Here is a 17,393-nt window from a genome sequence, read left to right on the forward strand (position 1 = left end):
GGAAAGGAGTCCCCACGCAGCTTCCATGGTCCCAGCGTCCGGCCTCACTCACCTGCAGCGGATTCCTCTGGTTGGTTTTAGGTGGGAAGCTCTCTGTGGTTCTGCACGCTGACGCCGTCTCGGAGCTCCTGCTGGAACCATCCACATCTTCACTTGCCAAGGTGATGACAGCCCCCCAAAAGAGCATTTGTAACCTCTGAGGAAAGTTGGGATTTTAATTTTAGAGCACAAGAGAAGTTTTTGTCTGTTGGCTTGACATTTTTTTTTTTTTTTTTTTTTTTTTTTGGTCAGGGAGAGAGAGAGAGCAAGAGTGAGTACAAGCAGATAGAGTGGCAGGCAGAGGCAGAGGGAGAAGCAGGCTCCCTGCTGAGCAAGGAGCCCGATGTGGGACTCGATCCCAGGATCTGGGATCATGACCTGAGCCGAAGGCAGCGGCTTAACCCACTGAGCCACCCAGGCGCCCCGGCTTGACATTTTTAAAAGTGCCTCTTCTGAGTGTGGTCCATTCTCTAGATTCATGTTTACAAACAAAATCTCATTTGTTGCGGTCCCAGCTCTTGCCTATGCAAAAAAGTCCAACACCTCTGTTTGCTGATTTTTTTTAAGCTTTTATTTATTTATTTCACAGAGATCACAAGTAGGCAGAGAGGCAGGCAGAGAGAGAAAGGGAAGCAGGCTCCCCGCTGAGCAGAGGCGGATGCGGCTGGATCCCAGGACCTATCCCAGAACCCTGGGGTCATGACCTGAGCTGAAGGCAGAGGCTTTAACCCACTGAGCCACCCAGGCACCCTGCTCTGATTTTTTTTTTTTATTAAGAGTCCAAAATAGCTTCTTAGAGGAGAGGCCAGTTTGTAGCAAACAGATACAAGGAAGAGTAAAGGGTTTGGTTTTGTTTTTTAAATAATGTGCTCCCTGGAGTCCCATGTTGGTTCCTGCCTCCTCTAAACATAACTTTTTAACTACAGTTTTAAAAAGTTAAAAAAAAAATCTGAGAATTAAACAGCCTTGGCTCCTGTAAGCTTGGTAGCTGGGCAGTACGGAAAGTCACCAGAAAAAATAGCTGATTTCTGTAGTTCTGTGGCATTTGACAGGGTGCAATGTAGATAGCACGGGGCCATATGACAGACAATAGTGTCTGTGTGATGATGCAGGCTCTGTGGGTCAGGGTCCGGTCCTCAGATTTACCAGCTCAGGAACTTAAAATCCAGGTGTGATAAGATTCTGAATAACCAGCTCCGAGGCTGACTGGATGGCCAGAATGCCGTCTAAATTAATTTACACGGGGTAATAACCGCTATCAGTTATGAACTCAGAAGACCAAAGTGCTGATCAGAAAAGTGCTTGTTGAGCAATAGCCTATGAACTGGTCTCTTTGCTCCAATCAGTGACACCCAGGGCTTCTGAAATTTCTGAGTCCACAGTTTTTTAATCGTTTTTTATCAGTTTTCTCCAGGGAAGCTACACTCAGGGCTCATTCTGAGATTTTAAAAAGTGCTTCGTGGATGGTGGTGACGGTGTCTCAACAATGTGAATGCACTAATGCCCCTGAACTTGCTAAATTTTATGTTCAGTGCATCTTGCCACAGGTTGCAGGAATCGGTGCAAATTGCTCAGGGCCTTCCAGAGTGTGGCTCACTCGGGCTGTCTTGCTCTCTCTCTCTCAGGTCTCCCCTCCTGTTTTCCCCAGCGTGTATGCTAGGCTTTCTTCCTGTCCTCTTGCATGTGCGCTCGTGTGACCTTCCTATCCCAGCCTTGCTCAAATCTCTTCCAGCAAAATTCTACCCGTTTACAATGTACATGTGCATATGCTCTCCATTGGGAGGGCTCATTTAGTCATACTCCCTTGCTCCACCTGATGTGCTCTCTCTCCACTTGGAACACTTAGCCTTTTGTTTAGACCAGCACTTCCCAAGCCTTGTGTATCAGAATCACCTGGAGAGCCAGTAAAGCATGTAAGGGCCCCGGCTGAATGTGGAGGGACGGTCCTGGGTCTTCATAGGTTTCCCCAGTTCCCAAATGAGTTTGACGACCTCTGAGGTGGACTTTGCTTATCATGTTTCTAACTCTTTGTGTTTTTTCATGTCCTTTGCGCACTTGCTAACACTCTCTATTAATTTGTAAGCTTTTGTGATTCTTACACCTCTTTAAATGTGAGTCCTCAACCACTGCACTGAGCACAGTGATTTCAGAGGAGGAACTCAATGACTGGGTGTTGCACACAATCAACAGAGGAAAGTCAGAGCTGGAGGTGGAGAGAGAAGGGTTGGAGTGGTACTAAGCAAAGCAGAGCAAGGCGTGGGCTGTTTGGTGAAAACTGATGATGACTTGATTAGGAAAGCCACAGGGAAACCCTGGTGAGTCAGTTACCGAAGGTCCACAGGGCACTTGGTTGTCATCCAAAGCCATTGTCATTATCGGGGTCTTTGTCCTGAGGGAACATATCATCTCTGCAGGGTGATATCTAGTCCTGATAAGGATAGAATGGCTTATGAGAAAGGCAGAGAGGGAAGCCCAGTGGTATCTCAGTGGGTTTAGACTCTGCAAATCTGAAGTTCTTAGAACGTATGGAGGCCAGAGACCGTTCTGGAGGGTATGGCCAGGACTGTGAGAGCTGTATTCTCTGATAAGACTCTGGGCCCAGCTAGGGTCCACTGGGGCGGACTTGAGACTGTGGTCTGATGGTAGCCAGTGTCTATAGCCTACAATTAAAATGAAACCCCAAATCCCAGTAGGGTCTGGAGAGATCCCTGAGGGTTCTGTTGGTGTCTGAGGGCTCCACTCTCTCCATCTCAGCAAAATGGGAGGGCTGGGAGGAGGGTGCTGACCAGGTCGGCTCTGGCCTGGCTCCCTTAGTGCTCACCTGTTTGGTGGGAAGCCACCATTTCTGGCACAACGCATTTCATTCATCCACCCATTTAATCATATACATTGATCGAGCACTTACTGTGCTCCAAGCACTTTGCTGAGCACCTGGTGATATTATTCCCCAAAACAGGCAGGCGCATCCCACATGCACTCATTCTGTCCCCACTTGTCCTCTGCCTGCTTGTCCCTTGGAAAATCTCCCTTCAGAGAGTATCCATTTAGGAAAAGGAGCAAGAAAAAGGGATATTTCTGAACAGCAGTTTGCCTTGAAATTGCTTACGTTCTAATGACCCTATTTACTTATTTCTAGGGCGCTGTCGATTTCCTCTCCCTTGATTTGTCTTATGAATGCCAAAGTGAGGCGAGTTTGCCACAGAAGCTGAGTAAACTGCAGGTAATTTGAGCCATTTCTCATATTGATGATGAATGGAGACAGTTCCCAGCAGCATATTAGACATTTAATGCCCAGCTGATGGGCAAACTGAGCTTGCCTCCACAGCTGGCAGAAAGGCAGAGCTGCATCAGGGAGATCTCCCTTGCCGCATTGCTGGAGAACACGGAGGGGTTGGGGGGGGCGGTCGGAGGTCGGCAATCTTCCCAGTAAAGGATAAAGGGACTTATCTTGTTAAGGTAAATATTTACATGATCTCTTGTGTTGAAATCTAAGAATTAAAATTCCAGTATTCTTTCTAAGATTTAAAAAGCAATTTCATGGATGGTGGCCATGGTTACCCAACAGCGTGAGTGGACTTAATGCCATTGAACTATACATGTGAAAACGGTTACAATAGTAAATTATATATGTATTTCACAACTGAAAAGAAAAAAGAAAAGACTTTTCACACCCAGGTCTGCTAAATCAGATGCCAGCCATAAGAACCTTCCTGTAACCTCAGGCCCTTTCTTCCTGTTCCCAGGATTGTTTTCCTTGAGTATAATGATTGTGACTAGTTAGAGAAAGTGTGTTGATTGCCACCTACCTACGTGTTAGCTTTTTCCCCTATGCTTGGTCACTGCTGAGCAACTTCCTGTGGAAGACCAATTCCAAATTCCCAGGAGTCCTGACTGTCCCCCCCCCCCCCGCCCCCACCTCCTGATAGGGTAAAACGGATTTTACCTTCTGAGTCCTAGCAGTATTTCCATACTTAGCCCTGAATAGCTACCTTCTCAGAGGCCTCTCTGGGGATGTCTGGCCACCAGCATTCACCCATGCCTTCCTCTTGCTCCTGCTGGGGTGGGCACAGAGCCGCTCCCCTCTGCTTTCCGCCCTGTGTCTCCTAGTTTTTGAATCCCAACATCCCCACTGCCAAGCCAGGTGGATTGTTAGAGGAATTATCTGTTGAGAGGCCAAGTTCATCAGTGTGAAACCCTCAGTGCAGCAGCTGGGTGGGATCTCCATTTGACCTGAGGCTGGAAGCTGGAAATGGATGGATTAGCATCCTTCCTACCTCTTGTCTCTGGATTTTCCTGCCACCTCTTGCAGGCACCACTGCTTTGATTATCTACAAGGAATATGATCTCATAATCAAAGACAGCAGATGCATTTGCAAGACATTTGAGTAATAGCCGCTGTGGTTTTCGTGCCCGCTGTATGCCCAGCTCTGGGTGGGATACTTGGTGCTCACAATATCCGCCCCCCCCCCCCACAGCCAACCCCAACCCGTAAGAAACCTAACCAAGGTCAGACACGAGGTAGGGAGCAGAGCTGGGATTGGAAGCAGGCATTCTCATGACACCACACTGCCTCTCCAAAACAAAAATAATTCCAGGTTGTTGGGAACATTATAGTGAGGGTGGCGTTTTTGAAAATCACATATAATTTTAGTTATTTTTGTAACTGTCTTCCCTCCTGAACCTGAATTCCCTTGACCCAGAATGTGCCCTGGTGGGCTTGCTAGCCAGATTTCTGGTCCTTCAGGGCCGCTTACGTAGCATCTTCGAAGCCTTCCGATGCCTGTGATAACTAAACCTGTCTTTTGTCTTCCTTAAGGAATTCGGCCAGAGCTTGTTGCTCAGTGAATGGATTCAGACCATGCTGACGTTTTAAAACTGTCTGGCTTATGCAGACGTAGCATGCTTTAGAGAGCCCAGCAACATTGCTTGGGCTTCATTTCTGCTTGAGAATGTGGTTTACAGGGTTTCCCTCTTTATATCAAAACATTTTCAAGAAGACCTGCCCTCACCAGTGCCTGGCTAGAGCCATAACGCTGAGTCAACAACTGACCAGCCGAACGGTAAAACCTGCCTTGGACAAACTCGGCTGCCCTTGGTTTTGCCCTGCGGCAATTCTTTGTTCCTTTTATTTCCTTAGGTAGGAATTAAATTCCACATGTTGCCCTTGACAGCTCAGATGCAGCTCAGAGATTCTGGATGGCTACTCAGATTTCCAGCTATGAGGACAGAACTGAGCTGCAGAGGAGACCGGCCCTCTCCATGGTCGTTGGTTACAAGCCTGTAGTGTTCCCACACACTTAGCCCCCCAGCACAGGAAGAATAGCTGAGTTCTCACCCAGAAACCCAAATCACACCACCCACAGCTTCCTTCCCCGCGTGCCCCGCGTGCTTACCGTCCATCCTTAGCGCGGGCCCCCTACCTCCTTCTGCGTTGAATGCAGAGTAGCGGGGAGCAGGTGCCCTCTCCCTTCCCATTTCCCTCAACTCTCCCCAGAGCACGTGCACATCCCTCTCTGAGCCTCAGGGTCCAGCAGCCGCTGCTCCTCCCACCAGCACGCAGGTGCTCTGGGCTAGAGGCCATCCTCAGGGCCAGCATCTCGATAAAGAGCCACAGCACGTCTGAATTCTGAATTCTGCAGGAGGTGTGTGAGCAGCCTTTCACATCCTCTTAGAAGGAGAGTTTCTGCTCTCCCAGGGAATTCTCTGCTCATCAGAAGACTCCTCCAGCTCTCCCATCCTGTGATAGTAAAAGCCGCCCCCATTGTGTATTGACCTTTAAGGATAGAGAAAATCCTCTGTTTCCTTAATATTTGGGCTTTCCCTGGGACGCCTGGGTGGCTCAGTTGGTTAAGCAGCTGCCTTCGGCTCAGGTCATGATCCCAGCGTCCTGGGATCGAGTCCCACATCGGGCTCCTTGCTTGGCGGGGAGCCTGCTTCTCCCTCTGCCTCTGCCTGCCATTCTGTCCACCTGTGCTCGCTCTCTCTCCCTCTCTCTCTGACAAATAAATTAAAAAAAAAAAAAATATTTGGGCTTTCCCACATTGACCCAGCACAGGGAAAGGACAAGGGCTGTGTGAGCTGCAGCTCCACTAATTGTGGTCCTGGGCCACTTAGCTTTGCCAAGCTGAAGACCCCTTATCTATGAAGAAGGGACACTGTTGCAGGTGACTCGGAAAATAACATGCCCACCTTCTTTGGAAGTGGTTGTGTTGGTATCTCTCAGTGACCTTGAACTCCTCCGAGGAGGGAAAACTTGGTGTGGGGAAAATGACCAAAGCCAGCCTCCCCCAAAAAGGTTATTTAAGGTGAAGTCAAGCGGTATGCCAATAGATAGGTCCCCCAATAATGGCTCCATGATCAAAGGAGCGAGACTGATACAAAGCGAAGGTCAAGCAAAGCTTTATTTCGCGCCAAGCATCAAGAATCAAACCGGGCCATCTCTTACAAAGAGGCGATGACTCCCAGCCTCACAGACTAACTTTTATAGAGCAAAGGCCATGTGGTTGAGCCTGGCCACACACAGGCAGCAATGAGATTGCAACACTCAGAGAAAACTGCACAGTCATGCTAGGTCACACATGGGTGGCCAATTGAATTTCAATTTACCCTAGTAGATATTTGAACTAGCCTATCACCTTGGTCAGAATTGGCACCCAAAAGGTGGGGCCCACTCTCCTTCGTAGCTAGGGAGACCGTATGCGGGCCTCACTGGTTGGATGTCTCCACCTGGCCTGACCTGCTCTTGTATCTGGGCTTTGCTACCTGGGACTGGTTTCCTGGACTTGCTTTTAAGTAAGTTCCTCTGGGAGGGGCAGGGTCAATCTAAGTTTACTGCATAAACAACAAAATGGCTCCCTCTGGCTAAGTAGGCCCTTACACCAACCTTCAAATGTTTCCTTCCACAGTGAAATGGCCTAGAAATGAGAGAAAAGTCACATCTGCTCCTTTTGAATGAAGACCTCTTCTTTTAGCTTTTTATCATGGGAAATGTCAAATATATCCAAACATAGACAGGAGAGTGTCATGAAGCCATCCCCAACTTCAAAATCTATTGACTCATGGCTAATTGTGTTCCATCTATCACCTACCTTCCCCTTATCAAGCCAGATTAGGCATTTCTTTGTTGTTGCTGTTGTTGTTTTTAACTCATGACCCTAAGATCAAGACCTGAGCTGAGATCAAGAGCGGGACACTTAACTGACTGAGCCACCCAGGCACCCGTCAAGCCAGATTGCTCTGACACAAACCCCAGACATTCATAAATACTGTTATGGTGGCCCTGATTAAGCTTCTTGTCATAACAAAGGCCCCTAACGTGAGTGGTTGGCCTTGATCCTGGTCCCAACACAGGGCCGGGTTCTAGAAGGAGACTTGTAAGCATGTTGAACCTGTCTCTTGGCCGGGGGTCAATGGGGAGAGTGGCTGATGTTACAGAAAAGTGTCTACTGTTCTCCCTCAGGGTCTAGGGTCTGCTCCCATCACTAATTGACCTGGCTGGAGAATGTTTCTCGAACCAGGGTGTTTATAGTTTCTCATCTTGAAGCTCTATCCTTGTTATCAAAAGACTTACTCTAGACAGCTCCCGTTCACTTGCTGGCTTTGATCTTTTTCAGACTATTGAGTCAAAAGTGAAAATTTTTATCTTCAATCTGAGATTCCAAGACTGTCCTTCCACCAGGAAGAATTCAACTGGGCTGCTCTTTAGCCTTCTCGAGGGTGAGTGGACCATTGCTGGAGAGGTTTGTTTTTGTCCTTCCAAGTTTTTATTTCAATTCAAGATAGTTAACATACAGTGCAGTATTGGTTTCAGGAGTAGAATCGAGTGATTCATCACTTACCTAGAACATCCGGAGCTCATCACAACTAGTGCCCTTCCTAATGTCCATCACCCATTTAGTCCATCCTCCACCCACCTCCCTCCATCAATCCTCAATTTGTTCTCTGTAGGTAAGAGTCTCATGGTTTGCCTCTCTCTCTGTTTTTATCTTATTTTTCCTTCCCTTCTGCTATGTTCATCATAGCAGATGAACAGAATTCTTAAATTCTGCCTGAGTGAAATCCTATGGTATTTGTCTTTCTCTGACCTATTTTGTTTAGCATAATGTACTCTAGTTCTAGCCATGTTGTTGCCAATGACAAGATTTCATTCTTTTTGATGACTAAATAATACTCTATTGTATATACACCACATCTTCTTTTTTTTTTTTTAAGACTTTATTTATTTATTTGACAGAGAGAGATCACAAGTAGGCAGAGAGGCAGGTAGAGAGAAAGGGGGAAGCAGGCTCCCTGCCAAGCAGAGAGCCCGATATGGGGCTCGAACCCAGGACCTGGGATCATGACCTGAGCCGAAGGCAGTGGCTCAACCCACTGAGCCACCCAGGCGCCCCTACACCACATCTTCTTTATGCATTCACCAGTTGATGGATATTTGGGCTCTTTCCATAATTTGGCTGTTGTTCATAATGCTGCTATAAACATTGGGGTGCATGTGCCCCTTCAAATCACTGCTTTTGTATCCTCCATGTAAATACCTACTAGTGCCAATGCTAGATTGTAGGGTAGCTCTATTTTTAAATTTTTGAGGAAACTCCCTACTGTTTTCCAGAGTGGCTATGCCAGTTTGCATTCCCACCAACAGTGTAAGAGGGTTCTGCTTTTGCTGGTGAGGTTTTGAGTGACATTTGGTGCACTGGCTTGGGAAGTAGCAGTTTTAAAAGTCTGAGGTTCCAATAAGAGGAGGGACCAGAAGAGGGCTGGTCTGAGAGTTCTCCCCAGATGGGCTTAGTGTCCCTTGCCTTTGTATTCTTGGTCCCTTAGCTCCCGTTGACTTGAGAAAGAAGAGAGGTTCTGTACAAAGATGACAAAGATGCTTTGGTCTTTTGGAAATAAAGACCATTAGGCTTCCAGGTTCAGGTATAAGTATGGGAACTGCTCTGTGCCTGAGTGTCCCTTTTCATTACTGCTCCCTCCAAGATCTCTCACCTTTGGCCCCCTCCACTTATCCTTGCTCTTTTCCCCATTACCTCAGCTTGCACATGGCCCTGGTGAGCACCTTACTGAAGCCTTCAGATCTAAGACCTGCAGCTCATGGACAATCTTCTCCGTGTCTCTTAGTTCAAATTCATGAGAGTGAATCTGATTGGTGGACCGTGGATCAAGAGATCACTCAGGGTGCAATCACATCAAGGGAAAGATGGATTGTGTTAAGGCATCAGGGGCTGAGGTCTACTAGAAAGGGGCAGGTTCCTGGGTGTCCTGGTATTCATTCCAGTCACCCTATAAGGTAGAGTAGAGTAGAGGTCAGTAGTGCCCTTTCTACTACTTGTAACCAGTGCTGAGCCAGCTTCATAGACCTCACGACACTCATCCATAGTTACAATTTAATAACCCTCACCCTAACTCACATTTGATGGCATAATGATTTCTGTTCTTAAGTTCCATCCCTTTCTAAATGGCTAAAATGGTCAATTTATTGTTTATGCATAGTTCACAACAATTTAAAAAATTCCATCTCCTTCTGATGTTTGAGTTCTTCTAAATCAGTTGTTCTCCATGTGTGGTCTTCAAACCAGCAGGGTCAGCATCCCCTGAGAACTTGCTAGATATTCAAATCCTCGAGCCCCACATCAAATGCACTGGCTCAGAAACTCTTGGGGTGGGCCCAGAAATCTGTGTTTAACAAGGTCTGCAGGCGATTCAGATGCACAGGGAAGTTTGAGAACCACTGTTCTAGCTACATGGAAGTCAGTTCTGACCTCCTTACCTCTTTTGCACATGGTATTTTCCAGGGAGCTTAGAATGATTGATTGGAGCTTGGGTGTGGAATAAATAAGAAAATAATTGAGTGCATCCATAAACACTGTTGGTTGGGCTTCTAGGAGCCTTAAATAAACTTCTTGTTTTACAGCCATAAGCGAACACCAGGTTCTCACCATTGGGTCTGATGTTAATACTCTGCTAAGCTGTTCACCAAGTTCCAAGAGAAGGTAATGTTAGGTTTCCTGTTGAACTATCAATTTCCTGTTGAAATATCAATATCAATGATACTTGCAGAATGCTGTTTCACGTGTGTACTCGTGGGGGACTGTTGTCATCTGCCTCTTGGCCAGTGATTTTTAATCCGGATGAGAAATGAAGGCTCCAAGGGGACAGTAGCAAGAGAGCCAGTCTCCCACTGCATCTGACTCTGGGCCTACGTGTTTCTGCATCTTCCCTTGTCATTCTGCCCTTGTGAGCCTAGCGGTTTGCCCAAGTCCACATAGCAAGCAGAGCTGGGATTTTGAACCCTTGCCTTCTAGTTGAAGAGCTTGCTGAGGTAGTGTGTGTTTGTGGAAGGCTGTGTTAAAGATAGATCTGACTGCCCCATTGAAGTTGCATGACCTGAACAAGTGAGGGGAGTTCTCTGCACCCGTTTCCTCCTGTGAACTGTGAAACCTCTTTCCCACAAGGAGACAGTAGTGTAGGTTGGAGATTCAGCTGTTGCAGTGAGGCAGAAGCCTAACTCAGGGATTTTCTGAGAGGTTTTGAAGGAAAGACAGAAGGAGAGAAATGGACTAAAAATAAAACAAAATCGAAAATAGACTATTCATGTAAGGATAGCATTTTTATGTTTTATTTCAAATCTATATTTATCTGAATTTATTTATATGAAATATTAAAAATATATAAATATCTACACACAAATATAGTGATATATGGTTAAAAGCACACTGGTTTATAAAGATTTTATTTATTTGAGGGGCTCTCAGTGAGTTGAGCTTCTGCCTTTGGCTTGGGTCATGATCTCAGGGTCCTGGGATTGAGCCCCACATCGAGCTCTCTGCTCAGCAGGGAGCTTGCTTCCCCCTCTCTCTCTCCCTGCCTCTTTGCCTACTTGTGATCTCTCTCTGCCAAATAAATAAATAAAATCTTAAAAAAAAAAGATTTTATTTATTTGAGGGAGAGAGCGAGCAGAGGGAAAGGGAGAAGCAGACTCCCTGTTGAGTAAGGAACCCAACAGGAGGCTTGATCCTAGGACCCTGGGACCATGACCCAAGCCAAAGGCAGACAATTAACCAGCTGAGATATCCAGGTGCCCCTGAAAGCACAGACTTTGCTCTACGACTTGCAAACTGTGTGATCAAGGAGTTCTCATTTAAAAGAAAATGAGATATGAGTTCATTTACATTAAAAAGGCTGGAGATGGATAATCTAGAGAAAGTATAATCATCGGGAATCCAGGCTCCTATCTCGTTTTGTCATCCTTAGTAAGGCTTCTACCTTATGGTCCAGGATGGATGCTTGAGCTCCTACTACTATATCCACAGTCCAGGCATCATGGAGAAAGGACTGCCACTCACCATTCTCCTCCAGTGCCCCAGGGTAGGTCCCAGTGGAAGAGCTAGAGTTAATATTTAGCTAGTGCATATCAGTAGAGCTATACCAGTAGCTCAATTATTGAACTGCTTCTGTACCAGCTGGTAACTAGGTGCTGGTCTCCTGATGCCCAGAACTTACTCATTTCTTAAAGTCTCAGTTTCCTTTTTTGCAGGATAAGGATACATAATTGTAGTACTTATCTCATAAATCTGTAAATATTAAATGAGAGACCAACAACATTCTTATCATAGTGGCCAGTACAGAATCAAGGCATAATGAATTAAAGCCATCATTATTATTAGCTATGTTGTTTTTATTTAATTAAGTTTTGAGAGCGAGGTCGGGGAGGGGTAGGGGGAGAGAGTAAATCTTTTTTTTTTTTTTTCAAGATTTTATTTACTTATTTGACTGAGGGAGATGCAGCAAGAGAGGGAGCACAAGCAGGGGGCGTGGGAGAGGGGAAGCAGGCTTCCCATGGAGCAGGGAGCCCGATGCGGGGCTCAATTCCAGGACTCTGGGATCAAGACCTGGGCAGAAGGCAGAGGCTTAACGACTGAGCCACCCAGGCACCCAAGAGAGTAAATCTTAAGCAGGAGCCCAGCACAGGGCTTGATATCAGGACCCTGAGATCATGCCCTGAGCAGAAATAAGAGTCCAATACTTAGCCCAAGAAGCCACAGAGGCACCCCAATTAGCTATGTTTTTTTTATAAATAATAATAAGGGGAAAAATGGCATAGAACCAAAGACAGTACTCAAGGACAAGCTAATACAGGGAACAGTGGGCTTGGCACAGTGTTTGACTCCTGCAGGAGCAATAGTAACTGACCTAAGAACAGGCAATAATAGTAATTTCCCCACCCATCAGTCACTTCCTGTCGACAACTTTGTGGGTACGGTTTTTTCACTCAGTGTTTCTGGAACCTCCCCTGATGACCCACGTTGTCGCTATCCGTCTGTCTCAGGGCGGAGGTAAGCCACAGAGTCATCCCTGTGTCCCTTTGTCTTCCCAACCCTGCAGTGGGCCCTGCTCTCGGATGGGCAGCCGTTCCCTTCAGGCCTCGGCGCCGCGGGACGTGGGGCGCGCAGCCGGCTCCTCGCCTCAAGGCTCGGCCTACCGGAGAGTCTGGGCAACCTTTGCCAACCAGTCCAGGGCTGAGAGAGATGCTTTCCTGCGGGATGTTTTCCCTGAAGACTTCCTCTGGGGCGTCTCCACCGGAGCCTTCAACGTGGAAGGCGGCTGGGCCGAGGGCGGAAGGGGGCCGAGCGTCTGGGACCCGATGGGGCACCTGAATGCCGCCCGGGGAGCAGTGACACCGGAGGTGGCCAGTGACAGTTACCACAAAGCAGACATCGATGTGGCCCTGCTCCGGGGCCTCCGAGCCCAGGTGTACAAGTTTTCCATCTCCTGGTCCCGCATCTTCCCCAGCGGCCGCGGGCACCGGCCCAGGCCCCAGGGCGTCGCGTACTACAGCAGGCTCGTGGACAGCTTGTTGGCCGCGGGCATCGAGCCCATGGCCACGCTCTTCCACTGGGACCTGCCCCGGGCGCTGCAGGAGCATGGTGGGTGGCAGAACGACAGCGTGGTGGACGCGTTCCTGGACTATGCGGCTTTCTGCTTCGCCACCTTCGGGGACCGCGTGAAGCTTTGGGTGACCTTCCACGAGCCGTGGGTGATGAGCTACGCCGGCTATGGCACTGGCCGCCATGCGCCAGGCCTCTCAGACCCAGGGGTGGCCTCTTTCAAGGTATGTCTGGGCCTACCTCACTGGGGGAGACATTTCTCTGGGAGTAAGTCATTTTCTCTTCCCTTCAGCAGGACTTTCCTTTTTGTCCTTTAAAAGAAGCCAGAAGGGGGAGGGAAGGCACTAAAAATTGTTAATCACCTTATTTTTCCAGACGCTGTGCTGGCACTTGGAAACAGTCATTATGTCCTTGGCACAGCGCTGCTGGCTGAGGGAATTGGGGGTGGGAGAACAGGAACTGCTTCCAATGGTGTCAGTGGAGGGCCGGCGTTTGGGGCCAGAATTGGGGCCAGCACATTCTCCATGTGGAGAGTGGAAAGTGACAGAAAACTGAACCCAGACTAACCTAAGCAAAGAGGGAATCTGTCTCCCTAGGAAACTGAAAAGTCTGGGTTTTAGCTGGTCACAGTGGAACTTGATCAGACCTAGAACGTGCCACTAGTACTCAATTTTTCTTCTTCTCTTGCCCGCCCCCCTACTGGCTTTCTACTTGAACTGCCTGCTAACCAGATGGCTGCAGCCCTGCTCTCCTTCAAGACAAGCAGGAAAGCAAGCTTGCCTCTCTTCTGCCATTCCCAGCAAATGCCTTCCTGTGTCTTGTGGCTGCTGCCTGGGTTGCATGCCCACCCCCGAACCAGTCACTGGGTCTAGGCTAGGGGACTGGAATGCAGTGGCTGGTCTGGGTCCTGATGCCAGCTCTACCCTTCCACACTGGCTGAGAGGAAGGCGGGGAGAAAGGGTCCAGCTTTCCAGAGGCTAGTCAGTATAGCATTCCCATAAGAAGGGGATGTATATACTGGAGACAACAATTTAAATGGCTTAATATAGGTCCTTTCCATCCTTTCCATATTTCTTCAAAATCTCAGCCTTCCCTGGCAGCCTTCTTCAGGATGGACTGGTTAGTCTGGCTTTCTCCCACCACACTTGGGGTTCTCTTCTGAAATAGGAGTCTTTGCCCCATACTGGTTGTTAAAGAGGACACCATGGTTCATGTCCTTGAGATTTAAAGCTTTTTGGAGGAGATGATACAAATACACATAAGAAAATTAGAGAACAGAGCACCTGGCTTGCTCAGTGGGTTAAAGCCTCTGCCTTCAGCTCAGGTCATGATCCCAAGGTCCTGGGATCGAGCCCCACATTGAGCTCTCTGCTCAGTGGGGAGCCTGCTTCCTCCTCTCACTCTCTGCCTGCCTCTCTGCCTACTTGTGATTACTCTCTGTCAAACAAATAAAATCTTAAAAAAGAAAATTAGAGAACAGTTTCAAATGTCCACAATGAGATAGAAAAATTGGAATCAGTGACTTGATGAAATGCCAAAAAATCATAGCACTGAGGTCAAGGCTTCTACTCTGTTCTCATTCAGCAAGTGACCATACACACCAAAAGAGAACACTTCTGAAAATGGAAGGTTGGAACCTTTCTATTCCTCTCTTCATTGTAAAACTCATACTAACCTCTTCTCCCTAGGCTTCTTATCCCTACAAGTGTGGCTCCTGGAAAGCCTACCTCACTTTGGTCTTTCACATCTTGCTTTTATGTATTAATTAAAACAGTATAATGCCTTTAAGGGAAAATTTCATAGAAAAAGTTTCTCTCCTGATTCTGCCCATGTTTCCTTCCAGTCCTGGCTCCCTTGCATTCACAGTGTACTCACAGTGCACTTGATTTGGTGCATTTTTTAAGTTGACTTTATTTTTTATAGTAGTTTTAAGTTCATAGCAAAATTGAACAGAAGTTACATTGATTTCCCATATACTGTCTGCCCCCCGCCACAGCTTCCCCCATTATTAACACCCCCCCATTACCAGCATGGTACATTTTTTACAATTGATGACCCTACACTGACACATCACAATTACCCCGTGCCCATTTTTCACCTGACTTGTCATTAACACTTTTCCATGTTCCGTGGCCACAGTGGCTGGTTCTGCTAGTGGTCAGATAGCCCACCGAGCCCCCTGTCTTTTTTTTTTTTTTTTTGAAGATTTTATTTATTTATTTGACAGAGAGAAATCACAAGTAAGCAGAGAGGCAGGCAGAGAGAGAGGAGGAAGCAGGCTCCCCGCTGAGCAGAAAGCCCGATGTGGGGCTCAAACCCAGGACCTGGGATCATGACCTGAGCTGAAGGCAGCGGCTTAACCCACTGAGCCACCCAGGCGCCCCCCAAGCCCCCTGTCTTACACGGACTCATTTAGGAGGCAAGCAGTCCTACCTTTTGGAAAGGAGCACAGTTTGCCATGGAGTTTAGGAACCAGTTAAAGACTAACATTTGGAACATGAGAAGCAGTGAGGAATTTCATTTCTAGGGCCTATTTTGATATGAAATTCTTCAATAATAAGTGTCATCATCTTCAGAAGATAAAAATGAAAAAGGAAAGGAAGCTATGAAGCCACAGGCTCCTGCCTGCACTCCAGGTTTCTGCTTGGCGCTTGTATACACTTTTTTTTAAGATTTTATTTATTTATTTGACAGAGAGAGGGAACACAAGCAAGTTGAGTGGGAGAGAGAGAAGCAGGCTCCCAGCTGAGCAGGGAACCCAATGTGGGGCTCAATCCCAGGACCCTGGGATCATGACCTGAGCTGAAGGCAGACGCCCAATGACTAAACCACCCAGGCACCCTTGTATCCACAATCTTCTTTAGTGCTTCTAAATGGATCCATAATTACTGCTTCTTGCAGAAAAGGAAACTGAATGAGAAGATTGAGTTTCCTGAGCAAGTTAGTGACAAAGTCAAGATTAAAATCTATGTGTATTATACTCCAGGCACACCACTTTTGCCTGTTTTCCCATGGTGCTCTGCCAAGGGAAGCTGTTGACTTTTGTAAGACCTTGAGTTAAGTCTACAAAGAGGTTCCTGGACATGGGTTTTCTTTCTAGATTTCACTATAGAAAGGAGGACAGGTAGGTTAGAATTATCCCATTCCTTGTATGGCAACTAAAATGATCCCCCCAAATTTGTTGGTGATGAATTAGTCAGTAAGGATTATTGAGGGCAAAGGCAGAATAGCATTGTTTGGGACAATACAGGCCTAGAGTCAGACTTCCTGCATTCTACCCTCTCTGGATCTTGTTTCCCTCATTGTACAGTGGTAATAATTAATTATACTTGCCATATAAGGTTGTTGTAAGAAATACATGAGAGAATTCATTAACAATGTTAACTATGAAATATGGTGTTGGTGCTGCTGCTATTGACCTGTCTGTGGTGGCGACTCATTGACATTGTCATTGACTTACTGTCTCTGTTGTCTGCATTGTTGATATTGCCAGCACTGGTGTTGATGGTGTTGTCAGTGTCAACAATGTCCATGTCCTTGATTTATTGACATTATTAGCATCTATCTTAACTTCTTATTGATATTGTTGACTTGTTGACATTGGCATTAACTTGCTGATGACTTGCTGATGTTATTTATGTTACTCTTTTTATTGATGTGGACATTTTCACTGTTAATGTTGTCATTAACATTGGTAACCTTGACATTGGTGTTAACTTGTTGATGTTGTAGACTTGTTATTGGCTTATGATTGTTGGCTTTGCTGTTGGTTGTTATGAAGCACTGTATTCCCTTCTTTCTTCCTCACAAGGTGGCTCACTTGGTCCTCAAGGCTCATGCCAGAGTTTGGCACCACTATAATAGTCACTATCGTCTACAGCAGCAGGGACGTGTGGGCATTGTGTTGAACTCAGACTGGGCAGAACCTCTGTCTCCAGAGAGGCCCGAGGACCTCACAGCCTCTGAACGCTTCTTGCATTTCATGCTGGGCTGGTTTGCACACCCCATCTTTGTGGATGGAGACTACCCTGCTGCCCTGAAGGCCCAGATCCAACAGATGAACCAACAGTGCCCCAGTCCTGTGGCCCAGCTCCCTGAGTTCACCAAAGCAGAGAAGCAGCTTCTGAAAGGCTCCGCTGATTTTCTGGGTCTGTCTCATTATACCTCCCGCCTCATCAGCAAGACCCAAGAAGATTCCTGCATCCCCAGCTATGATACCATTGGGGGCTTCTCCCAACATGTGGACCCTGCGTGGCCTCAGACCTCATCCTCTTGGATTTATGTAGTACCCTGGGGTATAAGGAGACTGTTGCAGTTTGTATATTTGGAATATACAAGAGGAAAAGTTCCAATCTACCTGGCTGGGAATGGCATGCCCATAGGGGAGACCGAAGATCTCTTTGAGGATTCCTTGAGAGTGGACTACTTCAATAAATATATCAATGAGGTGCTCAAGGGTAAGAATGATGT

The 17,393-nt window shown here is 47.0% G+C and overlaps 1 protein-coding gene across 1 annotated transcript in view; it reads left to right on the top strand.

Annotated features, from left to right (window-relative positions):
* The window catches only part of LCT (lactase), a 48,930-nt gene that overhangs the window by 8,385 nt on the left and 23,152 nt on the right, over window positions 1-17,393 (top strand). Inside the window, exons 2-7 of the mRNA XM_047722504.1 lie at window positions 82-161; window positions 3,176-3,259; window positions 7,653-7,755; window positions 9,950-10,028; window positions 12,421-13,147; window positions 16,735-17,380. Coding sequence (XP_047578460.1) covers window positions 82-161; window positions 3,176-3,259; window positions 7,653-7,755; window positions 9,950-10,028; window positions 12,421-13,147; window positions 16,735-17,380 — 1,719 coding nt within the window. The remainder of the gene's footprint in view (window positions 1-81; window positions 162-3,175; window positions 3,260-7,652; window positions 7,756-9,949; window positions 10,029-12,420; window positions 13,148-16,734; window positions 17,381-17,393) is intronic.

Source organism: Lutra lutra, chromosome 3 (assembly GCF_902655055.1).
Source record: "Lutra lutra chromosome 3, mLutLut1.2, whole genome shotgun sequence".
NCBI classification, from domain to species: Eukaryota; Metazoa; Chordata; class Mammalia; order Carnivora; family Mustelidae; genus Lutra; species Lutra lutra.